Here is a 24,258-nt window from a genome sequence, read left to right as displayed (position 1 = left end):
ACATTGGACTTTGTTTTCTGTAAATATTTTTGTCCTTAAAAAAAATAAATCTTTCCTTTATATCTTCGGAAGAGCTCTAGACTAAATTGTGATATAGCACTATGCCACAGACATATGTTCTTTCAGGATGAGATTGTGTCTCTTTTAGAGAGAGCACAAGCGGGAGGGGCAGTGGGAGAGGGAGAGAGAGAAGCAAGCAGGTTCTACGCCCAGTACAGAGCCCTACATAGGACTTGGTCTCATGACCCAGGGATCATGACCTGAGCTGAAATCAAGAGTTGGACACTTAACTGACTAAGCCATCCAGGCGCCTTTTTTCAAATACTTGTATTCTGTACAGAATATACCTGGCACATATAGTTGTTCAAATATATACCGGTCAAATGAGAATAATAATGAATTATCTTTTTCTTTTGGGTAGGGCTTTTCCTTTCTTAATCGATACCTCAGCATACGTGGGCCTTGCCAGGAATCATTCTACAATTTGGGCCGTGGCCTTCACCAGCTGGGGCTGATTCATCTTGCAATCCACTATTATCAGAAGGCCTTGGATCTCCCTCCACTTGTGGTAGAGGTATTGTATGATTTACTTTAAAAACTGAGGAGTCATTTCATTTCATTTCATCTAGAGAGAAGTGCAGTTAGCTTATGTTGTGGTCCAGATAGTGAAATAAATTACATATTAGAATTGATTTTTTCCAGGGGCACCTGGGTAGCTCAGTTGGCTAAGCGTCCGACTCTTGATTTTGGCTTGGGTCATGATGTCGTGGTCGTGAGATCAAGCCCTGTGTTGGGCTTTGCACTGACAGTGTGGAGACTGCTTGGTATTCTCTCTCTGTCTCTCTCTCTCTCTCTCCCTCTCCCTCTCTCTCTGCCCCTCCCCTGCTCATGCATGCACATGCTCACTCTCAAATAAACATTAAAAAAGAAAAAAAAAGAATGCATTTTGTCCATATTGAATGTGTTTATTTAGCAACAAGTAGATCTTTGACATTCTTACCTTATGACCTGATCAGCAACCATGTGGACACATATGACTTGTGGTGACCATTTCAGTTACCCTAAGGTAGCCTCTGTGGTTATTGGTATGAGCTGGGAGACAGAAAGCCTGACTATTGAGTAATATAGCCATTGTTCATTTCAAAGTTCAAGTGTAACGAACATATTTCTTTATAAAGATGAAAGGCCAGTATGAATTTAGTTTTAAGATACTGTATAGGGTAAAGTGTTGCCAATACTATGACAATCTGTGTTTAAAGTCTAATTCTTATTTTAATTTCTGAAGAATTTATTTTTGAGAGAAAGAGACACAGAGTGCGAGTGGGGGAGGGGCAGAGAGTGAGCGAGACACAGAATCTGAAGCAGGCTTCAGGCTCCAAGCTGTCGGCACAGAGCCCAGCGTGGGGCCTGAGCCCACGAACTGTGAGATCATGACCTGAGCTGAAGTCTGACACTTAGCTGACTGAACCACCCAGGCACCCCTAGTTGCTAATATTTTTAAGTTGCATTCGTAATCCTCACATGCCCTCACAACTGTTTTCTATTACCCTTGTCCATTGTTAGTCATTAAACAAATAAATACATATTTTTATAGTTACGCTGATGAAATGCATACACTTTTATATTTTTTATTTCATAAATGCCTTTAAGTATTGCTCCTTAAGCTTTATAGGTATCATTTTTAATTGTTGCAGATATTTTTACAGTTGACTCCAAAACTTTGTATTGGGGAAGATTAGTATAGATCTAACCTACTCCATTGAGTTCATTGCTTTGCTATTAAGTAGAAAAAAAGGTAATAACACCCCTAGGGTAATTATTATTATTAATTTGCTGTATGCCTTCCTAGACTTATTCTTTATATGGCTTTCTATTATATAGTACAGGTATTTCCCATCTGGTCATTTGTGTTATGATTTCTTTTTTAGATGCATAAGTTTTACATTTTTTAATGAAATCGTATTTTTTCCTTTATAGTTTCTACTTTTGCCATTGTACTTAGAAGGCCCTTTCCTATCCAAGATTATATTATTATTCCACTATATATTTTTTTCTTTTATGGTTTCATTTGTTTATTCTTAAATGCTTAATTCATTTGGAATTTTATTCTGCTATGGCTTGTGGATGAGACTTTTTCTTTAACTTATTGGTTAGACATTTAAAATAATTTAATTCTATAGTTGTTACAGTGATTAACTGAATCAGTATTACCTAGTAAAAATTTAGAACCAAGGTATATATGCCTAGTTTTGTACTTTTTTTTTAGTATCATGAATGTTAAGCTTTTTGAATACTTCTACTTAATGAAACAGTATATATAACTGTTTATAACAGTATATAATTCATTCATGTATTTTTCCTCGTAGGGTATAGAAGTTGACCAGTTAGACTTACGAAGAGATATTGCCTACAACTTGTCTCTAATTTATCAGAGCAGTGGGAATATTGGAATGGCTCAAAAGCTTTTGTATACCTATTGCTGTATATAAAGTACCTCAGCTGAGAAAGAAGCATTGGTGCTGTGTGTGGACCAATATTTTCTGTCTAAGGGCTAAGTATTAACTAAGTATTAACCTGAAATAGAAATGACAGTTTGAGAATTATCATTGTATTTAATTTTTAATATGTGATAGTGATCTTTTGATAGATATGCAAAAGTATCATTCCAAGAGTTTGTACATTGTTCTATCATTTTCTTTTAGCATTATTTTTAGTAAAATTGTCCCCAAAGGTGAAATGGAGAATGTTAGCCTTTAAGCCAGCTTTGAGCTAAATGTGCTCATTTTTTACTCATACCATTTATTCATCTGTGCATTCATTACTATGTATTAAACACCTATGTACCTTGGAATATAGTAAGACAGATGTGACCTCTCAATACAGTTCTCTAAATACAGAACTTGAGCAATATATTCATTTGAAAGAAATGTTTGCTACATTTCTACCTACATTATCATTGACCTTTCCATTTCTTAGTGCCCTGTTACTATTGCATGGGCAGTTTATCAGGTACATAGAAAAGATGTTATTGAAGGAAAGACAAGTTGGGACTCTTTCTCATATCAGCACAATTATGTAATTGACTTAGCTCCTAAGAAAATTATTTGAAATGGTTATATAGTAGGAAGACACATAATTGAGTTAATCTTTTACTTTTCACCTCCATGTGTCTTAGTTGTATAGATTGCTGGGCATAATTCAGAACATCCTGTTCCAAGACAAATTAAAAAATGCATTACAAATGTTGGTGGCTTTCTGACAAAAAAAATGTAGAAAAGAGAGGACCACATTTAATAATATGACCTAGTTTGCATTTCAAGATCACTAGGAATGTAGGAAGATTAGAGAATTCTATGTATGGAGTAAAGTATTGCTGTGATAAAGTTAAAAAGATAGATGAAAATTTTTTACTTAAATACGTTATGTTCTTGAATCTAAGATAACAATAGTTTTAAGATATACTTTTGGTTTACTAACAGTTTTTGAGAGTTTCTTTTTAGGGAAAAAATGCTGTAATAAGTGTGTGTTTGGATTATATGACGTATTCTAATTGTGAGAGGGAAACACGTATGAGACTTAGGATCAAAGAAATAGTATGAGGGCTTTTTAGGAATTCTTACCACTACAAAGTAGTTGAAAAGCAAAATTTGTATATAATAAGTAAATGTATCATGTATTCTGTGTGTGTGTGTGTGTATTTAAATGTGTATATAATTTAAATAAATTGTATTTTTATAATTGTTTCACATGCTTATATATTTTATTTCATGCCATTTGCAGGTAATGATGAAGTTAACTGATAGAGTATAAGTTAGATTTGCATCTTGGAATCTTAGGGAATTGAGTATTCTGTGTTCTGAGTTTTTCTCTTGAATTAAACTCAACTGGCTGTGACTCCAGTTGATCTCCTGAACAGCCTTGGAGGAAATAATAAATCTCTCTAGCAGTCTTCTAAAAAAAAGTTGATATTGCATGAATTTGTTTAGCATTTAAAGTCATAGCTACCATTGCTGAGTGTTTACTACGCTACTCTGTGCCAAGTACAGTGCCAGATACTTTAGATACATGATCTCTGGTCCTCTCAGAGAATCACCTGCAAGGTAGGTGTTATTGTTGGTCTTACTATTATCATCTCCATCTTATAGATGAGAAATTAAGTAGCATGTTGAAGATCACTAGCAAGCTCCTTGCTCAGAGACATATGGGAACACAATTCCAGTTCAGAGTTACAACATAAAAATTGAGCATAAATTTATTTTAGAAAGAAAAAGGAGAATGGCACTTATATTTTCTATCCTCCAGGACTTCAGCTTATTAAAAGCCCCTGTAGTAAACATCTTTGGGGGTCTTTTTAAAAGCTGATACTCACTTTCTTATCTACCATCCTCACTCCAGCCTTGGAATTCTGACAGCCACTTTAATACAATGAGATTGTTTTCTACTGGTCACTGTTGATTCAGCTGGGAGTCTGCTCCTATACCAAGCTGGGCCAATCGAGTTTCCTCGCTCCTTCTCTGGGAATTTTAGAATTGAGATGAAGTCTTGCTGTGGGGTTGGAACATGAAAGCTATGAGGACATTTTCTGCTTTCCCTGTGGGCCAACCAGCAGTTAACCCCTTATGTTGAGAAAGAAAAATAGAGCCTATGCATTAAGAGAAGCAGAGATGAGAGATGGAGAGAATGCTGTGTGTTCCTAGAGATTTTCCAGTTTTCCATTCCCATGCTTTCCGAAATTGTGTTCCAACCCTTGGGTTCTTTCTATAAATATAGCCAGTTCTATAATTCCACTTTATACTAGCTGGAGTTCTGTTATTTGCACCAAAAATAGTCCTAACTGATAAGCTATCATTCCTTCTTTGTTTTCATTGAGCATTCATGTGTTCTAGCTATTTTCACAAGAAGGAAGGGCATATAGAAACCAGGGACAGTGTCCCAGAGTTATAAGTAGTGTCATGAAGTCTAATCCACAATAAAGAGGCTTTTAAAAACTTTAGGCAAGAACAGTAGGAATGTGTCTATGGTCTGGTGGTGTAAAGTCAACAGTAAGACCATAGAATTGTTCAATTTCTGTGCTTGGGGTAGTTAACACTATAAAAGCACAATACTCAAACAGGATGAGGTAGAAAAGCATGGAAAAAAGTGGTAAATCTGAGGCTGTGATAAGAGAGACCTATAAATGTTTCATTTCCAAGTCCATAGTCCCAAATCCCGTTGCTGTTAGGTTATGAAACTGAAAATTATAATTTTGAGGCCTTTTAAAGAAGGAAATGATAAATAAACAATATTTGAAGTGGGGAAAAGGTGGATCCTGGGAACCACATAAGTATGATGTTCCTGACATGATTCTAGCTTACTCAGGTGCACATAGGAGTTATATTCCTTAGGAGACCTACTCTGTCTCCTTGGAAGGGGACTTGGTAGCCCAGAGGACTACTACAGTTTGAATGTATCTGGATTTCAGCAGAGTATTTGAGGACGTCTCTTGGACTATGCTTGTGGGTTGAATGGAGAAATGTGACTTACTGATCTGCAGTGGACCAAAGACTACCTGCTGGAGGAGTCCCATGATGGCAGGCATGGCCAGGCCCTTGTATTCCAGACTTGCTCAGAAGCTAAGGCATAGCTTATAGTTGCTAATGGTTGAAGGCAGTCAACTAACCACATCCCTGTTTACAGAGCTACCCAGAAGTTTCAAGACCAAAAAACTGCCCAAAACCCAAAAACAGGCAAATGACAAAACAATTTTAGAAGTTGGGGCACGTGACTGGCTCAGTCAGGAGATCGTGTGACTCTTGATCTTGGGTTCGTGAGTTTGAGCTCCATGTTGGGTGTAGGGTTTACTTAAGTATTAAAAAAAAAAAAAGTTTTTAGAAGCTAAAAAGCAAAGGGGCAATTAGCAACTAAATAAACCAGGGAAGAATGAAAGCTAAGTGCCCACAGGTGGTGGCAGTATGCAGCCAGAAGCAAGCTGATTCAAGCTCAGAGAGGCTCATGCATAAGAGATACATTCAGTATCCCCAAAGGCAGCTGAGGTGGGGCTAAAAACAGATGAAGCAGTTGAAAGTCTGTTAAGAAGCAGGCAGGAGGTGCCTGGGTGGCTCAGGCAGTGAAGCGTCTGACTCAGATTTTGGCTCAGGTCACGATCTCAAGATTGGTGAGTTTGAACTCCGGGTTGGGTTCTGTGTTGACAGTGTGGAGCCTGCTTGGGATTCTCCCTACGTGCCCCTCCTCTGCTCTTTCTCTCTCTCAAAATAAACATTAAAAAAAGAAAAAAAAGCATGCCAGCGTTAAAAAAAAAAAAAGATCTTCAAAGTTACCCTCTTCACTGAGAGCATGTTACCACTTCACCCCTGCCCTACAGAACACTAGTGGTTTATTTTCTGTTGAGGCTGTATCCGGATCTCTGGATTCCGGAACACCAGGTGTAGCTGAAGGCAGAGTGTTCGGATTAAGTGAAAGTGCACATTGAACAGTGACTTTGGCCTCCTCCTATTTGACTCCCAGGAAAGTGGCAGCCAAGTTATATCCTCCAAGCAGGGGATTAGAGGCTTCCTCTCTGAGAAAAACCCGGCCCAAGAAAAAAGACCTATAGAGACTTACAGTTTCAGGTCCCCAGTGAAACAGCCTGGTCCTGGCCAGGAGTTTGCCAATGGGATAACCCTCCCACTCCCACCTGGCCCCAGTCAGCTATCCGAGGAACAGACAGCTCGTGAGCATTAGGTGTTTGCGGATAGTTTCTGAGATGCAGAGATCCATATGAGCAAATGGGCAGGGGAGGAGGGGTCCTCAAAGAAAACAATGCAGGAAGTAGAGAAATAAAATGTAATTAATATCCCCAGATGATGGGGTGCCTGGGTGGCTCCATTGGTTAAGCGACCAACTCTTGATTTGAGTTCAGGTTATGATCTCACAGAATGTGAGACTGAGCCTTGTGTCGGGCTCTGTGCTGACAACGCAGAGGCTATTTGGGATCCTCTTTTCCTCTCTCTCTGCCCCTCCCCAGCTCATGTGCACGTAGCAAATGTTCATTAATTTAATGAAAAGATTGGGGAAATTGACTTTTAAAAAGAAAAAAGGGAAAATTTAAGAGATAAGAAAATTTCAGATAAGGAAATTAAAGGCTACAAAACAATCTAAATGAGAAGTTCTTTGTGGCAGTTACCATATCTTATAAATTCATTTATTTTTTTAAATTTTTATTTATTTTTGAGACAGAGACAAGAGCATGAACGGGAGTGGGGGTGGTCAGAGAGAGAGGGAGACACAGAATCGGAAGCAGGCTCCAGGCTCCCAGCTGTCAGCAAGGAGCCTGACGCAGGGCTCGAATTCAGGAACTGTGAAATGACCTGAGCTGAAGTTGGAAGCTCAACCAACTGAGCCACCCAGGCGCCCCTTATAAAGTCATTTACAGGGGCGCCTGGGTGGCGCAGTCGGTTAAGCGTCCGACTTCAGCCAGGTCACGATCTCGCGCTCCGTGAGTTCGAGCCCCGCGTCGGGCTCTGGGCTGATGGCTCAGAGCCTGGAGCCTGCTTCTGATTCTGTGTCTCCTTCTCTCTCTGCCCCTCCCCCGTTCATGCTCTGTCTCTCTCTGTCCCAAAAATAAATAAACGTTGAAAAAAATAAAAAATAAAAAAAATAAAGTCATTTACATTTCACAGTGTTTGGTTATAAGTAATTCCTATAGGAGGAACAAAGTCCTACAATGATTTTTTTTTAGTTTTATTTATTTGTTTTTTAGTAGGCTCTATGCCCAACATGGGGCTCCAACTCACAACTCCGAGGTCAAGAGTCCAGTGCTCTACTGACTGAGTCAGCCAGGTATCCCCTGCAATGATTTTTTTATATGCAACACATTGCAGTATATTTCTATAATTTAGAAGTGTACTTCATCATTCATCATGCCAGCTTTTAACATTTTCCTCCAAAAAGCTTAAATTTATTTGAATAGAAGAAATTCAGTATTCTTCTCTACATTTTGGCAGTCACATCCAAAACTCTGTCCCTTTTGCACTGCTCTCTGTCAGCATGGAAAGGACAGCTGGAACCCTAACGTATGTTTCTCGTCCATTTTTTGGCCTTGACCCAAAAACATGTCTAGAAGATATCGGGGTAACCTCTTCCTGCACTAAAAGTTTCTAACGATACGCTGAAGATTGTACCCGGCATTTACCCTGTTTGTGGACTCAAGGTAAGCAAGTGTAGAATGCGAATTAGCACCGAATTAGCTGGCATTTCCGTAAAGAGAGTCAGGTGTTTATATTCAGCAAAAGGAGTTCAAACAAGTGAAGAGAGGAAAGAGAAAGCCAATAAACAGATCCCTCTGGCTCAACGCCCCACAGCTGCGTAGGACAGGTGGAAGTCAGTTCTGATGCGAGTTCTAGGGCTGTCTGTTCCCTCTTTCTCAAGCTAGTGTTGTAATGAAACAAGTTTTCTTATTGAAGCATATCTTCATAACTATAGACAGCTGAAAGAAGTATTTTTGTAATTACTCGCTTTACAGATTAGTTCTGTCTTGCTTGGACAGAGACTTGCTCAGTTTATGGTGTGAGTGAGGCTGATCCTGCACCTTCTCCATCTCAGGTGCTTTCCTGATTGGGAGAGAAAAGTAGAAGCTCTGACCACTAGAGGGGGTATGCTAGTCAGAGAACTTCCCACCGCACGCAGGAAAGCTCGCACTGGGAGCAGGCAGGATCACCTCCATCGGGCAATCCCCCAACAATGTGTAAGTTTTGTAGGATCTGATTTAACTCTCCCAGATGAAAAAGAAAAGATCTGTGTATAGTCAGAATTACCGGATTGTAGGGCACCAGCACAGTTTTAATATGGGTACCAAGTTGCTCTCCCAGATGGCTTTACCAATTGTGTGGGGATACCTGTTTTCCCCAGGCCCAGTTCAAACATATTTTCTCCCCCGATTGATAGGTGGGAAATGGATGTTGCAGTTGCATACTGGTAAGTTGAAACCTATCTTCTCATATGCTTATAGACCTTTCAGAATCCTTTTCTTCTTTGAATTGCTTTTGTTACATCCGTTGCCCATTAAAAATTTTTTTAAATGTTTATGTTTGAGAGAGAGAGAGACAGAGCATGAGCAGGGGAGGGGCAGAGAGAAAGGGAAACACAAAATCCCAAGCAGGCTCCAGGCTCTGAGCTGTCAGCACAGAGCCCGACGCGGGGCTCAAACTCACGAGCGGTGAGATCATGACCTGAGCTGAAGTCAGACATTTAACCCACTGAGCCACACAGGCACCTCTCCTTTGCTCATTAAAAAAAAAAACAAAAAACATACTGGGTCCTATTTTTTTCTTATGGAATTGTAGGCACTCTTTATTTAACCTGGACTTAAGTCTTTGTCATTTGTTTTTCACTTTATGGTGTCTTTTCGTAAATCTCAATTTTTTTTTAATAGCCAATATGAGACTTCAAAAGAAAGTGTTTAGCAAAGTAAGGAAGATCTTGGAAAATCAAGCAGAGTTCTTAGGAAGATCACAGCAGAAGGCAGACCAGCCCCATCTCCATCTGGACAGAAACAAGGGAACAAAGAGTAGGACCACTGAAGTAGCCTGGGTGGAAAGTGAACAGGTTCTGGGCACAGAGAGTGGATTCTGGGGGGACAGAGAAGCAGCTAGAGAAAGAAATATGGCTAGACTTCTTAGAGACTTAGAGGCAGAGGTGGATTTTGAAGGATTTGCAAGGTTCTCCTTTGAGATGTTGTAAAGATTAAAAATACAGAGAGGGTACGTGGTCCATGTGCTTGACTACTTAAGAGCTTCATATAGCAAACTTCTGGCTTTGCCTTACAACACAAATGACTCTAGTTTCATCCTGAAGCCAGAAGTCTTCTCTAGAACGAATCAAGAAGTTACTTACATGTTGTTAAAGGCACTAGAGGGGCACCTGGGTGGCTCAGTCGGTTGAGTGTCCGACTTTGGCTCAGGTCATGATCTCGTGGTTCGTGAGTTCAAGCCTCACATTGGGCCTGCTGCTTTCAGCCTGTCAGCAGAGCCCGCTTCAGATCCTTTGTCTCCCTTTCTCTGCCCCTCCCCCACTTGCACTCTCCCCAAAATAAATATTTTAAAAATTAAAAAAAAAAAAGGCAGTGGAGATAGGCAGGGGTCAAGTAAGTTGTGACAGCTGTGGGTCAACTTCAGGTTATCTCAAGAGGCAAAAGAAACTCCTGAGATTTTTCATTTTTTAAAAAATATGTTGTTATTGGGGTGCCTGGCTGGCTCAGTCAGTGGAGCATGCAACTCTTGATCTCAGGGTTGTGAGTTTGAGCCCCTAGTTGGGTGTAGTGGTTACTTAAAAATAAAAACATGCAAATGTTAAGATCATGTGTCTATTTCTGTAAAAATGCCATTAGAATTTTGATAGGGATTGATTTCACTGGGTCTGTAGATTGCATTGGGTAGTATGGATGGATATTTTAACAGTATTCTTCCAATCCATGGACATGGAATATCTTTCCATTTATTTGTGCTCTCTTCAATTTCTTTCATTAGCATCTTATAGTTTTCAGTATACAGGTCTTTCACCTCCTTGGTTAAGTTTTATTCTTTCTGATGCACTTTTTTTTTTTTTTTTTTAACGTTTACTTATTTTTGAGACAGAGAGAGACAGAGCATGAAGGGGGGAGGGTCAGAGAGAGGGAGACACAGAATCTGAAACAGGCTCCAGGCTCTGAGCTGTCAGCACAGAGCCGGACGCGGGGCTTGAACTCACGGACCGAGAGATCGTGACCTGAGCTGAAGTCGGTTGCTTAACCGACTGGGCCACCCAGGAGCCCCAAAAGTTGAATTTTATCAAATGTTTTCGCTGCACATATTGAGATGATCATAAGATTTTTATCCTTCATTTCTTAATGTGGTGTATCACGTTGACTTATTTGCAAATATTCGACCATCTTTGCATTCCTGGAATAAATCCCACTTGATTATAGGTTATGATCATTTTAAGGTATTGTTGAATTCAGTTTGCTAATATTTTGTTGAGGATTTTTGCATCTATGTTCATCAGGGATACTGGCCTGTAATTTTCTTGTGGCAACTTTGTCTGATTTTGGTGTCAGGGTAATGCTGGCCCCATAAAATGAGTACAGAAGACTACTTCCTCTTCTGTTTTTTGTTTTTTTGTTTTTTTTAAGATTTTAAGAAAGATTGGTGTTAATTCTTTGAATGGTTAGTAGAATTCACCAGTGAAGCCATCTGATCCTGGACTTTAGTTTATTGAAAGGTATTCAGTTACTGATTTAATTTTCTTACTAGTATTGGTCTACTCATATTTTTTATTTCTTCATGATTTAGTCTTGTATGTTCGTAGAATTTATTCATTTCTTCTAGGTTGTCTAATTTGTTGGCATATAATTGTTCATAGTAGTTTCTTAGGATCCTTTGTATTTGTCGTATCAGTTGAAACAGCTCCTCTTTCATTTCTGAAAAATTTTATTATTTTTTTTGTGTCTTTATCTTTTCAAAGAACCAGCTCTTAGGTTCATTGATCTTTCCCATTGGTCCTTTTTTAACTGTTTCATTTATTTCTGCTCTGATCTTTGTTTATATTCTTCCATGAACTTTGGGTTTGGTTTGTTCTCCTTTTTCTAGTTTTTGAGGTGTGATGTTAGGTTGTTTTGAGATTTTTCTTGTTTCTTGAGGTAGTCATTTATTATGAACTTCCTTTTTAGAAATTTTTGCTGCATCCCATAAATTTTGGTGTGCTATTTCCATTTTCATTTGTCCCAAGGTATTTTATTTCTGTTGATTTCTTTTTTGACTCCTTGGTGGTTCTGTAGCATGTTTGCTAACTTCCACATATTTGTGAATTTTCCAGTTTCCTTCTTGTAATGACTTCTAGTGTCCTACCATTTGGTGGAAAAGATGCCTGATATCGTGTCAGTCCTCTTAAATAAATAAAGACCTGTTTTGTGGACTAACATGTGACCTATCCTGGAGAATATTCCATGTGTACTTCAGAAAAATGTATATTCTGTTGCTTTTGGATGGAATGTTCTATAAATATCAAGTCCATTTGGTCTAATGTGTTTTTTTTAATTTTTTTTTAACGTTTATTTATTTTTTGAGACAGAGACAGAGCATGAACGGGGGAGGGCCAGAGAGAGAGGGAGACACAATCTGAAACAGGCTCCAGGCTCCAGGCTCCAAGCTGTCAGCACAGAGCCTGACGCGGGGCTCGAACTCACGGGCCACGAGATCATGACCTGAGCCGAAGTCGGCCGCTTAACCGACTGAGCCACCCAGGTGCCCCCTAATGTGTTATTTGAGGCCAGTATTTCCTTACTGATTTTCTTTTTTTTATTTTTTTTTTTTAATTTTTTTTTTTCAACGTTTATTTATTTTTGGGAGAGAGAGAGAGAGAGAGCATGAACGGGGGAGGGGCAGAGAGAGAGGGAGACACAGAACAGGCTCCAGGCTCCGAGCGATCAGCCCAGAGCCTGACGCGGGGCTCGAACTCAGGGACCGCGAGATCCTGACCTGGCTGAAGTCGGCCGCTTAACCGACTGAGCCACCCAGGTGCCCCCTAATGTGTTATTTGAGGCCAGTATTTCCTTACTGATTTTCTTTTTTTTATTTTTTTTTTTAATTTTTTTTTTCAACGTTTATTTATTTTTGGGAGAGAGAGAGAGAGAGAGCATGAACGGGGGAGGGGCAGAGAGAGAGGGAGACACAGAACAGGCTCCAGGCTCCGAGCGATCAGCCCAGAGCCTGACGCGGGGCTCGAACTCAGGGACCGCGAGATCCTGACCTGGCTGAAGTCGGACGCTTAACCGACTGCGCCACCCAGGCGCCCCGCCTTACTGATTTTCTGATCTCCACTGATGTAAGTGGGATACTAAAATCCCCTACTATTTTTGTATTGCCAATTTCTTCCTTTTGGTCTCTTCATATTTGCTATATATATTTAATGCTCCTATATTTAGATGCATAAATACTTCCTCATTATATCCTTTTTAGTGAGCTTGACCCCTTATTTTACAATGCTTTGTCTCTTAACACAGTCTTTGTTTTAAAGTCTATTTTGTCTAATATCCATATAGCTACCCCAGCTTTCTTCTGGTTTCCATTTACATGGAGTGTCTTTGTTCATCCCCTCACTTTGCGTATTCTTACAGCTGAAGTGATTATCTTGTAGGGAGCATATAGATGGGTCTTGTTTGTTTTTTAAATTCAACCACTTTTTTTTTTTTTTCTTCTTGGAGAATTTAGTCCATTTACATTGAAAGTAAGTATTGGTAGGTACTGTTGGCCTTATTTACATTTTTGTTTTCTGGCTTTTTTGTAGTTGTTTTTTGTTTTTGTTTGTTTTGTTTTTGTTTTTGTTTTTTTGGCAGTGTTCTGGTTTTTTGTAGTTCTTTTTTGTTCTTTTTCTTCTCTTGGTCTCTTCCTTTGTGGTTTGATGATTTGCTTGGGTGGGATGCTTAGATTCCTTTTTCCCATTATCTTTTATGTATCTACCTGATGTTGTTTTGTGGTTACAATGAGGCTTATACATATAATAGTCTATTTTAAGTTGATTAATTGTAACACATTCTAAATCTGTTTTTATCCATCCCCCCCCCCCGCTACATTTTATGGTTTTGATGTCACATTTTACATGTTTTTATCCTTGTATCCATCAACTATTGTCATTTTAGTTATTTTTACTATTTTTTCTTTTTATCTTTGTATTAGCTTTATAAGTGATTAATCCACTACCTTTACTATATATCTAACTTTAACAGTATGAGTTACATTTTCATATGTTTTCTTGTTAATAATTAGCACTCCTTATTTTTTCAACTTAAAGTAGTCTGACATTTCTTGTAAGACTAATTTGGTGGTGAACTCCTTTAGCTTTTGTCTGTAAAACTCTTTATCGTTCCTTCTATTCTGATTAACTTCGCCAGGTAGATTGGAATTGCTTTTTTTCTTCTTCTAGCACTTTGAATATACTGTGGCACCCCCTTCGGGCCTGCAAAATTTCTTCCAAAAAAATCTGAGTTTTGGGGTGTCTAGGTGGCTCAGTCAGTGAAGCATCTGACTTCAGCTCAGGACATGACATGATCTTGCAGTTCATGGGAACAAGCCCCACATTGGGCTCTGTGCTGACAGCTCAGAGCCTGGAACCTGCTTTGGATTCTGTGTCTCCCTTTCTCTCTGCCCCTCCCCTGCGGGTGCTCTGTCTCCCTCTCAAAAATAAATAAAAACATTGAAAAAAGATCTGATAGTTTTATGGGGCTTCCCTTGTATGTAACAAGTTGTTTTTCTCTTGCTTTTAAAATTCTCCCCTTTAACTTTTGAAATTTTAATTACGTGTCTCAGGTAGGTCTCTTTGGGTTCATCTTATTTGGAACTCTCGGATCTTCTGGGTCTAAATGTCTGGTCTTCTTCCTCAGGTTAGGGAACTTTTCAGCTTTATTTGTCCAAATGTTTCCTGCCACTTTCTCTCTTTCTTCTCCTTCTGGGATCTGAATAATGTGAATATTAGTATGCTTAATGTTGTCCCTAAGTTCCTTAAAGCTATTTTTACTTTTTTTCATTGTTTTTCCTCTTTGTTGCTCTGATGGGGTAGTTATATTGCCCTGACTTAGAGTTAACTAATCCTTTCTTCTGCTCAAGTGGTCTGCCATTCAACCCCTTTACTGTGTTTGTCAGTAGTTACTATATTCTTTTGCTCCGTGGCTTCTATTTGGTATTTTCTTACATTTTTCTCTGTTTTGAAGTTCTGACTGTTCATTTTTCCAGTTTTGGTGAACATCTTTTTTGTTTTTAATTTTTTTAGTGTTTATTTTTGAGAGAGAGAGAGAGAGAGAGAGAGAGACAGAATGTGAGCGGGGGAGGGTCAGAGAGAGAGGAAGACAGAATCCGAAGCAGGCTCCAGGCTCCAAGCTGTCAGCACAGAGCCCAGTGCAGGGCTCAAACTCACGAGGTATAAGATCATGACCTGAGCCGAAGTTGGACACTTAACAGACTGAGCACCCAGGCGCTCCGTGGTGAGCACCTGTATGATCATTACTTTGAACTCTTTATCAGGTTAGTTATCTGTTTTATTATATTTTTTCCCTGAGGTTTCATCTTGTTCATTTGGAACATATTTCTTTATTTCCTCATTTTGCTTCACTCTCTGTGTTGGTTTCTATGCAGTAGATGTAACAGCCACCTCTCTCAATGTTGAAGGAGTGGTCTCACGTAGGAGATGAACCTTATTGTTCATCCTTGCTGTAACTCTTATCTCTCAGACCTTTGTGCTTATTCCAGCAGCCTGTTTGTGCTTAATAGCTCCCAGTGGTTGAAGGTGTGCCCCTACTGTCAGTGTCCCAAAGGGGGTGTTATCTCAGTCAGCACCTATATATACAGGCTGATTGGAAGTCAGATCCTCAGGCAGTGCATTTTAAAGTACCGCAAATGTATATAGTTGTGTGGGACCACAAGTATAAACCCTGCTGTTCAGTACAGCCAGGTCCCCCAGGCAGGAGTCACAAAGATGTGGTTGTAATACAAGGGTATAAACTCCTCTTTAGGAGATCCCAGCAGGCCGAAGTGAAGCAGAGGGAGAGTGCCAAGACTGCAACCACTAGCTCTATTCCCTGAGACCACTTCCACAGGCCCCTAGAAACATGCCAGACCAGCAGCCTGCCCTTCAGCAGGCAAACTAAAGAGTTAACGACAAGCAAACAAAAAGGCCAAAGCAGTTCATCACCTCAAACGAGCCTTACAAGAAATATTCAAGCTGAAAAGAAAGCTCCTGGACAAGTAGGCATCTTAGAAAGGGTGGGGGTGTTTCAGCCTGCCATCTGAGCAGTGCTCTGGAAGGCATTTGGCCAAGAAGTGTCTCTCTGAATGTTACAGTCCCATGGGTGCTCTGGAGTGTGGCAGAGGAAGAAAGTTAAGCTAGCGCATGCAGAGTGGGGGAGGGGGAAAGGACTGCCAGCCTTAGCAAGGCAGAGAGGTGTGAAAATGGTGCTGGCCCGCATCTGTCCCCACAGAGTATCCCAGGACCCCCTGCCTCTCCTGCCCATTCTTTAGGATTAGCTATTCAATCTCACATAAAATCTGGGCTTCTCTGCTGGGCCCTGTGGTGAGTTCATGCGTGCCCCTTAAAAGCCTTTTCTCCTTTTGCTATAGCCCTTTGGATCTCATGGACGTGAGCCCCACTGGATTTCAAAGCCAGGTTTGGGGGGCTCATCTCTTGGGTACAGGTCTTAAAACTTGGGGTATGAAGCCTTTGCTTCTCAGGGAGAAGTTCCAAGCTTGTAAGTTCTCTCCGGATTATGGGTCACTGTGTCACGGGTGAGGCTTATGGTGAGACTGGGTCTCAGACTCCTACCCTCTTCATCGTGGTTTCTCCTCATTTGCTTGATAAGAAGTTGCTCAGCTAGTTTTCAGGTCTTTTTCAGAAGAAATTGTTCCATTTGTAGCTGTAGATTCCGTGTGACCTCGGGAAGAGATGAGTTCAGGATCTTTGTACGTTACCATCTTGCACCACCTCCCTCACCTGTACTTTTTTTTAAAATTTTTTTATTAATGTTTTTTATTTATTTTTGAAGGAGAGAGAGAGAGAGACAGAGCATAAGTGGGGGAGGAACAGAAAGAGAGGGAGACACAGAATTCGAAGCAGGCTCCAGGCTCCAAGCTGTCAGCACAGAGCCCGATGCTGGGCTCGAACCCACGAACCGTGAGATCATGACTTGAGCCGAAGTCAGACGCTTAACCGACTGAGCCACCTAGGCGCCCCTCACCTGTACTTTTTTTTTTTTAAAGCGCTTAGTCCTGTTTACTTATTTAACCATTGACCATCTGGTTTATCAAGATTCCATTATCCTTTAATGCCCTCCTGTGGCCCATACAGCAACTGTATTCTACTTTTGTATTTCCCTTTCCTTTCTGTCGTTAAAAAAAATTTTTTTTTTAATTTTTTTAAAGGTTTGTTTATTTATTTATTTATTTATTTATTTATTTATTTATTTATGTATTGAGAGAGAGAGAGAGAGAGAGAATCCCAAGCAGACTCTGTACTGTCAGCACAGAGCCCGATGTGGAGCTCTAACTCACGAACCGTGAGATCAGGAACTGAGCTGAAACCAAGAGCTGGGTGCTTAACCCACTGAGCCACCCAGGTGCCCCCCACTCTCTGTCATTTTTGTATCTACTTTATCATAATATGTGACATTTGTACATCAGTTTTCCACTCTTATCTTGACCTTTGCCTTATACATTGCTATACATAATTATATATTTTTAAAACTTCACCCCATCAATCCTTTGCCTGAAATTTTCAATTACTACTTAGTTGGATGAAGCTTCTTCTCTAACACAGGGGTTATGAAGATAAGGCCTGAAGGCCAAATCTGGCTCCTAATCTGGTTTGGTGTGGCTTATGAGCAAAGAATCCCCGCCCCCACCTCCATACCACTTTAAAGGATTGTTAAAAACAACAACAACAACAACATGGGCACCTGTGGCTCAGTTGGTTAAGCTTCTGACTTTGGCTTGAGTTATAATCTTGAGAGTTTTGAGAATTCAAGCCCCACATTGGGCTGTCTGCTGTCAACGCAGATCCCGCTTCAAATCCCGTCCCCTTCTATGCCCTTCCCCCCCCCCCCACTTGCTCTCTCTCTCTCTCAAAAGTGAATAAACACTGGGGCACCTGAGTGGCTCATTCAGTTAAGCCTTGGACTTCGGCTAGGGTCATGATCTCAGTTTGTGAGTTTGAGCCCCACGTCTGGCTCTGTGCCGACAGCTCAGAGCTGGAGCCTGCTTCAGATTCTGTATCTCCCTCTTTCTGCCCCTCCTCTGCTTGCACTCTCTCAAAAATGAATAAATGTTAAAAAAAAAATAGTAAATAAACATTAAAAAAAACCCAATAATATGGGACATAAACTCTTTTTGACCCTCAAAGCCTCTAACCTTTACTGTCTCATCCTTACACAAAAAGTTGGCTGATCTCTGCTCTTGTAAATTCGTCAAGAAGGCCTAATGGATGCAGAATTCTCTAAGTTCTTATATGTTTATAACCATTTTTCTGTAGTTTTATTTATTCTACTTATCTTTTTGGGTGAACCTCCCCATTCCCAGGTGGGGGGCCTTGGAGAGGGGGGTGGGGATGGTTACACAACTAGGTGGGAGGGGCCCTGGAACAGGGAGGGGCTGGCCCACCCTCTGGCAATGGTAGCCTGGCTTCAAATCCAAGTTTCTGTAGTTTTGATAGTTGAAAACTGAATATAGAATCCTTGGTTCACACACATTCTTTGAGTTTTTAAAAAATGCCAATTGTGCTAATTTTTTGTTATTGCTGCTAGCACACACTTAGGGGCTTAAAATAATGCAAACTTGGGCTCAGTTGGTGGAGTGCGCAACTCTTGATCTTGGGGTTGTGAGTTCAAGCTCCACATTGGTGTAGAGCTTACTTTAAAAAATGAAAAATTAGAAAATTTAAAAAAAAAATACAAACTTACCTAACAGTTTCTGTGGGTTAGGAATCCAGGGCGGGGCTAGAATCTCAGGATTTCGCAGGCTGACACCAAGCTGTTGGCAGCACTGTGCTCCTTTATGGAGGTCTGGGGAAAGAACTACTTTGAAGCTTATTCTGGTTGTTAGCAGAAATCAGTTCTTGGCAGTCTTGGGACTGAAGTCTCCATTTTTCTGCTGGCTTCCAGCCAGGGCTGGCGCTCAGCTTGTAGATGCACCTGCATTTCTTGCTACGCAGCCTTATTCTTCTAGCCAGCAGGGGCACAAAAAGTCTTCTTGTGCTTCAAATCGCAGACTTCCCCTTCTGCAACCAGTTGGCAGAAAATGGCTCTTAAAGGATTTATCTGATTAGGTCAGCTCTACAGGATAATTTCCTTCAAGTCAACTGTGACCTATAATCTAATCACGAGTGAACTCCATCATTTTTAAAGCCCAAGAGATGATGCAGTTATGTCTACGTGAAGGTGGGACATCTTGGGCCCTATTTTAGAATTCTGCCAACCACACTGCTCCATTGTTGCCTTGCTTAGTGTGTTGGTTTATAAATGTGAGGCCAGTTTCTTTTGCCTTTGTAAGTTATTTGATCTTTTTGCCTGTACACTTTGAGAATACTTTCTTTGAAATCTATAGTTTTATTAGAATGTGTCTTGAAGTTGATTTTTTTTTTTTCCAGCTTCCTGGTGAATTATTTCAATATGTAGATTCAGATACACTTTTTTCTATTTTTGGAAAGTGTTTATGGGTTGTAGTTCTAAATATTACTTCTGATCTACCCTTTTTTCTTCCATAAGGGCTCCAATTAACACAAATACTATTCCTTTGCCCGTATTCCATTCTGTTACCTTTTCTCTGAACTTTTTTACTTTTATTATTTTGTTCAAGTTTATTTTGAGACAGAACGGGAGAGGGACAGGGAGAGAATCCTAAGCAGGTTCCATGCTATCAGTGTGGAGCCCAATGCAGGGCTTGATCCCACAAACCGTGACATCATGACTTGAGCCAAAATCAAGAGTCAGACACTCTAATGACTGAGCCACCATGGTGCCCCAGACTTTTTTAGTCCTTAATGCCATTTTCATTTCCTTGTTTTCCTGCCTTTCTTCAGTGTCTCTTACTTTGATCTGAATTGGTTCTCCCTTGGGCATCTTGTAACTTATTCTTCGTTTCTGAGATAATTTTGTCTTTTTCTTCCACTGTTCTAAGTGCAAACAACACTCTTCATTTCTCTGATTTTTGTCCATTTATGTCCTTAGTTTTTAAATTTGTTTCACAGTGGTTCTCATATCCTGAAAAGTTTGTCTTCAAACTTGAAACATATTGAAGTTTCTTTTCCTTCATAAGGGTTTATTGGGAGAAATTTTCCTCAGTTGAGATGTAATTTTATTCCCGACTTTCTGCAGTACTCTGTATAGACTTAACTTTCCTCTTATTCACATTTGTGCTATTGGGTTGTGCAATATTTCTAGTTTACTGAGCCCTCACTGGTCAGTATAGCAAAGTCCAGGTGCTTTTTCTAGGGTGTTGTGATTTGGTGGGGAGGTTTTTGTGTTGTGGGGAGGGTTATGAGTCCTTCAATCTTGTGCTTCTCTTTTTCTTATTGGTCCTAAAACTTCAATTTCTTTTCCCCTTAACAGTCCAATTTCCAATAAGGTCTTTTCCTCTTTACCTTTTTTGTTCCCCTAGCAGATCCACATTTTGAACAGTGCCCCTTTAAATCATGCCTGCACCTTTAAACCATGTGTATTTAGAAGTTCCTTTCCTGTAGTTCATACTCTGATCTGACTGGATTTTTTTTTTTTTTTTTTTTTTTTTAGTATTTCCAGGTTTAGGATACATGTAGTCCTTGTGGTAACAGTGTCCGGTGAAACTGAGACCCTTTCACTAGCTTCCTTTTTCCATCTCCGTTTGCCTTTGTCTGTTACAAACCTTCTAGTGAGGTGGGGCAGAAGTGTGAGACAACACACACTGGGATCTGGTGATTTTTCTCATTTTACTTAGTTATTTTTAAAGATTTGACATTGTCTGACTTCAAGTTACGCTGAGTGTGGTTTTATGTAGAATTCACCTTTCCTTTCTTGTTTCATATTGCTTGTGAAGGAAACATTAGGAGGTAGGTGACTAAGCAGCTGCCTCAAAGTCTCTATATAGGTTATTAAAGAATCCGTTTTAAAAGCTCGGGAAGAACCTGATAGCTTGTGTCTCCTATAAATGCTTTGGAGGAAAAGGAGTGTCAATATGAAAGGAATCTAGCAGCTACTCAGAGCTCTGTGTTAATGAAGTTCAGTAGTGACCGTGTTGGTGTATTTTCTCTGCTTACAATCTTAAGATTGTTGTGATAGACATTTACGGTTTTGATTTGACTTACTTCTGTTTCCCCGTTCTTCTAAGAACATCACTGAGATTTCCTTTGGGGAACTATTCTGTTTCAGAGATGGGCACATCTAGGCCTAGCCAATTAGTATATAATCTCTCTCTTAAGTGATAGTGATTAATTGAGGGTGGGCATGTGATCAGCCCATCCAAGGAGACTCAATCCTGGATTTATTAGAGCTCTAAGAAATCTCTGCTGGATTGGTAAGCAGAAAATATTTCAGTCTGTTCTAGTCTTCTATATATTGTACGTTGTTTCTGACCATTTATAAAAAGGCTTGCATTAACAAATGGTGTAGAATCCCTATTGCCCAAAGAAGTCCAAGGTGGAGAACATATGATGATGTAGACCAGTGTGAACATAAAGCCATCTTGCCCAATGAAATGAGATTGATCACGAGATAAGAGCCCAGAATAAATGCTCTTGAGAAGAGAGATGCCAAATACCATCAAAAAGTCCAATTTCTTAAATATTTTGCTCTTCTTTCAAATGGTATCCTGGGGCAGACCCAACAGCTGAAGTAAGGGCCTTGTCTTCTTTTTGTTCATGGGCTCATTATCTAAACTAGGGACTTTAATAAGAAAAACAATTGGAACAATTGAAAAACTAGGGACTTTAATAAGAAAAACAAGCTATTTTGGAAAACCAGTAATCTGTAGCTAGATGTCTCTAGAGAGCCTTAGAAAGTAAACAGGCTCTGGCTGTCTATCTAAAACAACTGATCCTGAGATAAAAACAAGGCTCAATATCTTCTGTTAATAACTGGAAGTCTTTGGTAAAGAAACTAGAGAAATTGCAAGCAAAAAGATCACTGAGCTAATAATTGCCCAGTGCTGGCTAAGAAGCTGAAGGACAACCATCTGAAGTCCAATGATGCCACCCTGGGGGAGACATTACTCCACAAGTCCATGTCTTCCCTCTAAACTCCCAAGTGGAACAGAACAATACTTGATATTACCGTTACCTACAATTAATCCTACTACTCTGAACATCAGATCCTTCAGACCCAAATTTTACAGTTGTCTAAGAAGCAAACAGATAAGCAAAATGACTTCTAGTGTGAGAGAGTGAGTATTATCTTATAAATGACTTTATGACAAAAGATGGTAATAAAAGGTAAAACTGAAAATGTATAGTAATTGCAGAAGTTTGAGAGGCAATGAACTTTGCTTTTGTTTACTAAAACCACTCTGAAAAATGAGAACTTGGAACAATTGTGAGTCCTTTCCTAAGTCTCAACCTGTATCTGATTCTTTGGGATCACTGTCAGAGAAACAGTCCTTTTTTTTCAGGACACAGAGATTTAATAGGTAGGATCTACTTCCAGATAAAATATGCTGTAGCCCATACACGTGATCAGATTAAAGCTGCTATGACATTAGGATATTTATGGTAGTCTCCAGAAATACCTCAAAGAATTGGAGCACCTGGCTGGCTCAGTTGGTACAGCGTGTGACTCTTGGGGTTGTAGATTCGAACCCCATGTTGGGTGCAGAGATTAAAAATAAACTCTTAAAAAAAATTCAAAAAATCACCAAAGACACTTATATGTGGAATCTTAAACAATCAAACTCTTAGAAGCAGGGAGCAGAAAAGTGGTTGGCCATGACTGAAGGGTTGGGGAAATAGAAGTTGTTAAAGGATACTTACAATTACAGGATGAGTAAGGTTTGAGGATCGAATGTATAATATGATGATTAGAGTTAACACTGTATTATATAATTGATATTTGCTGAGAATAAAAATGAAATGTCCTCATCAAAAATTAAGTATGTGAGGTGACAGATGGAATAATTTCACAATGTGTATCAAATCATTATGATGCTCACCCTCAATAACTTACAGTTTTGTCAATTATACCTTAATAAAGCTGACCAAAACAAACAGCTATAGTGTCAGGATCCCCAAGGGCAAATGACTCCATAGACAGTTTACCTGGACCAAAGTCACAGTCCAGATGGGTTCTTCCTGGATTTTCACAAATCACTTTTTGTACTCACAAGAAAAGGTTAGGTCATGCTCTATGGGTGTTAACAACACAGCACAATTAATAGAACCATTGCTTATCCCTTAATTCAGGAGCCACAGCTCAGTCTCCTTGCTTTAGAACAACTGCAGTCATCAAAAAATCAAAACATCTTCAGATCTTGTATTGAAATCCCCTTTAAATCCAATGTTCCTACATGTAGTCAGTCTCTACTGCTAAAGGAAACCATCAGTTTTCTACTAGTTAATAATTATGAATTCTTTTCAATTTTTCTATTACCATCCATTGTTTTAATACTCTTTGAACATATAGTTATGGTAACGGTTTTCATGTCCTTGTCATTTTTTTTTTAATGTTTATGAGAGAGAGAGAGAGAGAGAGAGAGAGAGAGAGAGAGAACGAGGGCAGAGACAGAGGGAGACACAGAATCCGAAGCAGGCTCCAGGCTCTGAGATGTCAGCAGACCCCGACGGAGGGCTGGAACTGATGAACGGTGAGATCATGACCTGAGATGAAGTTGAACGCTCGACAGGCTGAGCCACCCAGGCGGCCCACTGTCACTTTTAACATCTGTTAATCTGGGTTAAATTTTCCTGCTGCTTTGGATTGGTACCACAAATTGTGATTTTTACCTTGATGGGTGCCATATATTTTTGTATTCCTCTAAATATCCTTAAGCTGTTTTGGAATGCAGTTACTTGGAATAGATCATTTGGGGTCTTGCGTTTCAGATTCGCTGGGTAGGACTAGAGCAGTGTTCGCTGTAGGGCTACCGATTCTCTACTTCTGAGACAAGTATTCTTTAGTGTTCTCCACCCAATGCCCTGCAAATCATGATGTTTCTCATGCTGGCTGATGGAAGCTGGTATTTTGTGTGTGTGTGTGTGTGTGTGTGTGTGTGTGTGTGTGTGCGCTGACCACTGTTAAACCCTTTTGGATGATTCTTTCTCCAGCTTTAGGTGGTTTCCTCACATTCATGTGCTCAGCTAATACTCAAGAGGGCTTTCGGGACATCTCTGAAATTCTCCCTCTGTAGCACTCTCCTCTCCGGTATTCGGTCCTGGAACTCTAGCAGTCCTGGTCTCCCTGGACTCTGGCTCCTTAACTCAGGACCAGGTGCATGAACTGTCTGAAGGCTAGAAGGCGGGGTGATAGTAGGGTTCACCTCATTTGTTCCCTTTCAGGGAGTACTGTTCTTTGTTGCACAATGTCTGGTGTCTTAAAAACCATTGGTTGATATTTTGTCTGTGTTTTGGTAGCTTCAGATGAAAGTACAGGCCCACAATAGAACCTAGTATACAGCAGACCATTATAAAAGTACTATAGAAACACTTCAGCAAATTCATCACTCTAAACAGGCTGTTCTAAATATAGGTTTTACTAGAAATGATCACCAATCTAATGCTATAATTCACTTCTCCCAAGCTAAGGTTTAGTAT

At 39.9% G+C, this 24,258-nt stretch overlaps 1 protein-coding gene across 1 annotated transcript in view; it reads left to right on the top strand.

Moving 5' to 3' along the window:
* The window catches only part of GTF3C3 (general transcription factor IIIC subunit 3), a 40,324-nt gene extending 36,581 nt beyond the window's left edge, over window positions 1-3,743 (top strand). Inside the window, exons 17-18 of the mRNA XM_030325403.1 lie at window positions 422-574; window positions 2,367-3,743. Of these exons, the coding sequence (XP_030181263.1) occupies window positions 422-574; window positions 2,367-2,489 (276 nt within the window). The 3' untranslated portion in view covers window positions 2,490-3,743. The remainder of the gene's footprint in view (window positions 1-421; window positions 575-2,366) is intronic.
* The last annotated feature ends 20,515 nt before the right edge of the window (window positions 3,744-24,258 follow it).

This window comes from Lynx canadensis, chromosome C1, assembly GCF_007474595.2.
Source record: "Lynx canadensis isolate LIC74 chromosome C1, mLynCan4.pri.v2, whole genome shotgun sequence".
NCBI classification, from domain to species: domain Eukaryota; kingdom Metazoa; phylum Chordata; class Mammalia; order Carnivora; family Felidae; genus Lynx; species Lynx canadensis.
The sequence above is the reverse complement of the archived record's forward strand: the minus strand, read 5'-3'. Positions and strand labels throughout refer to the sequence as shown.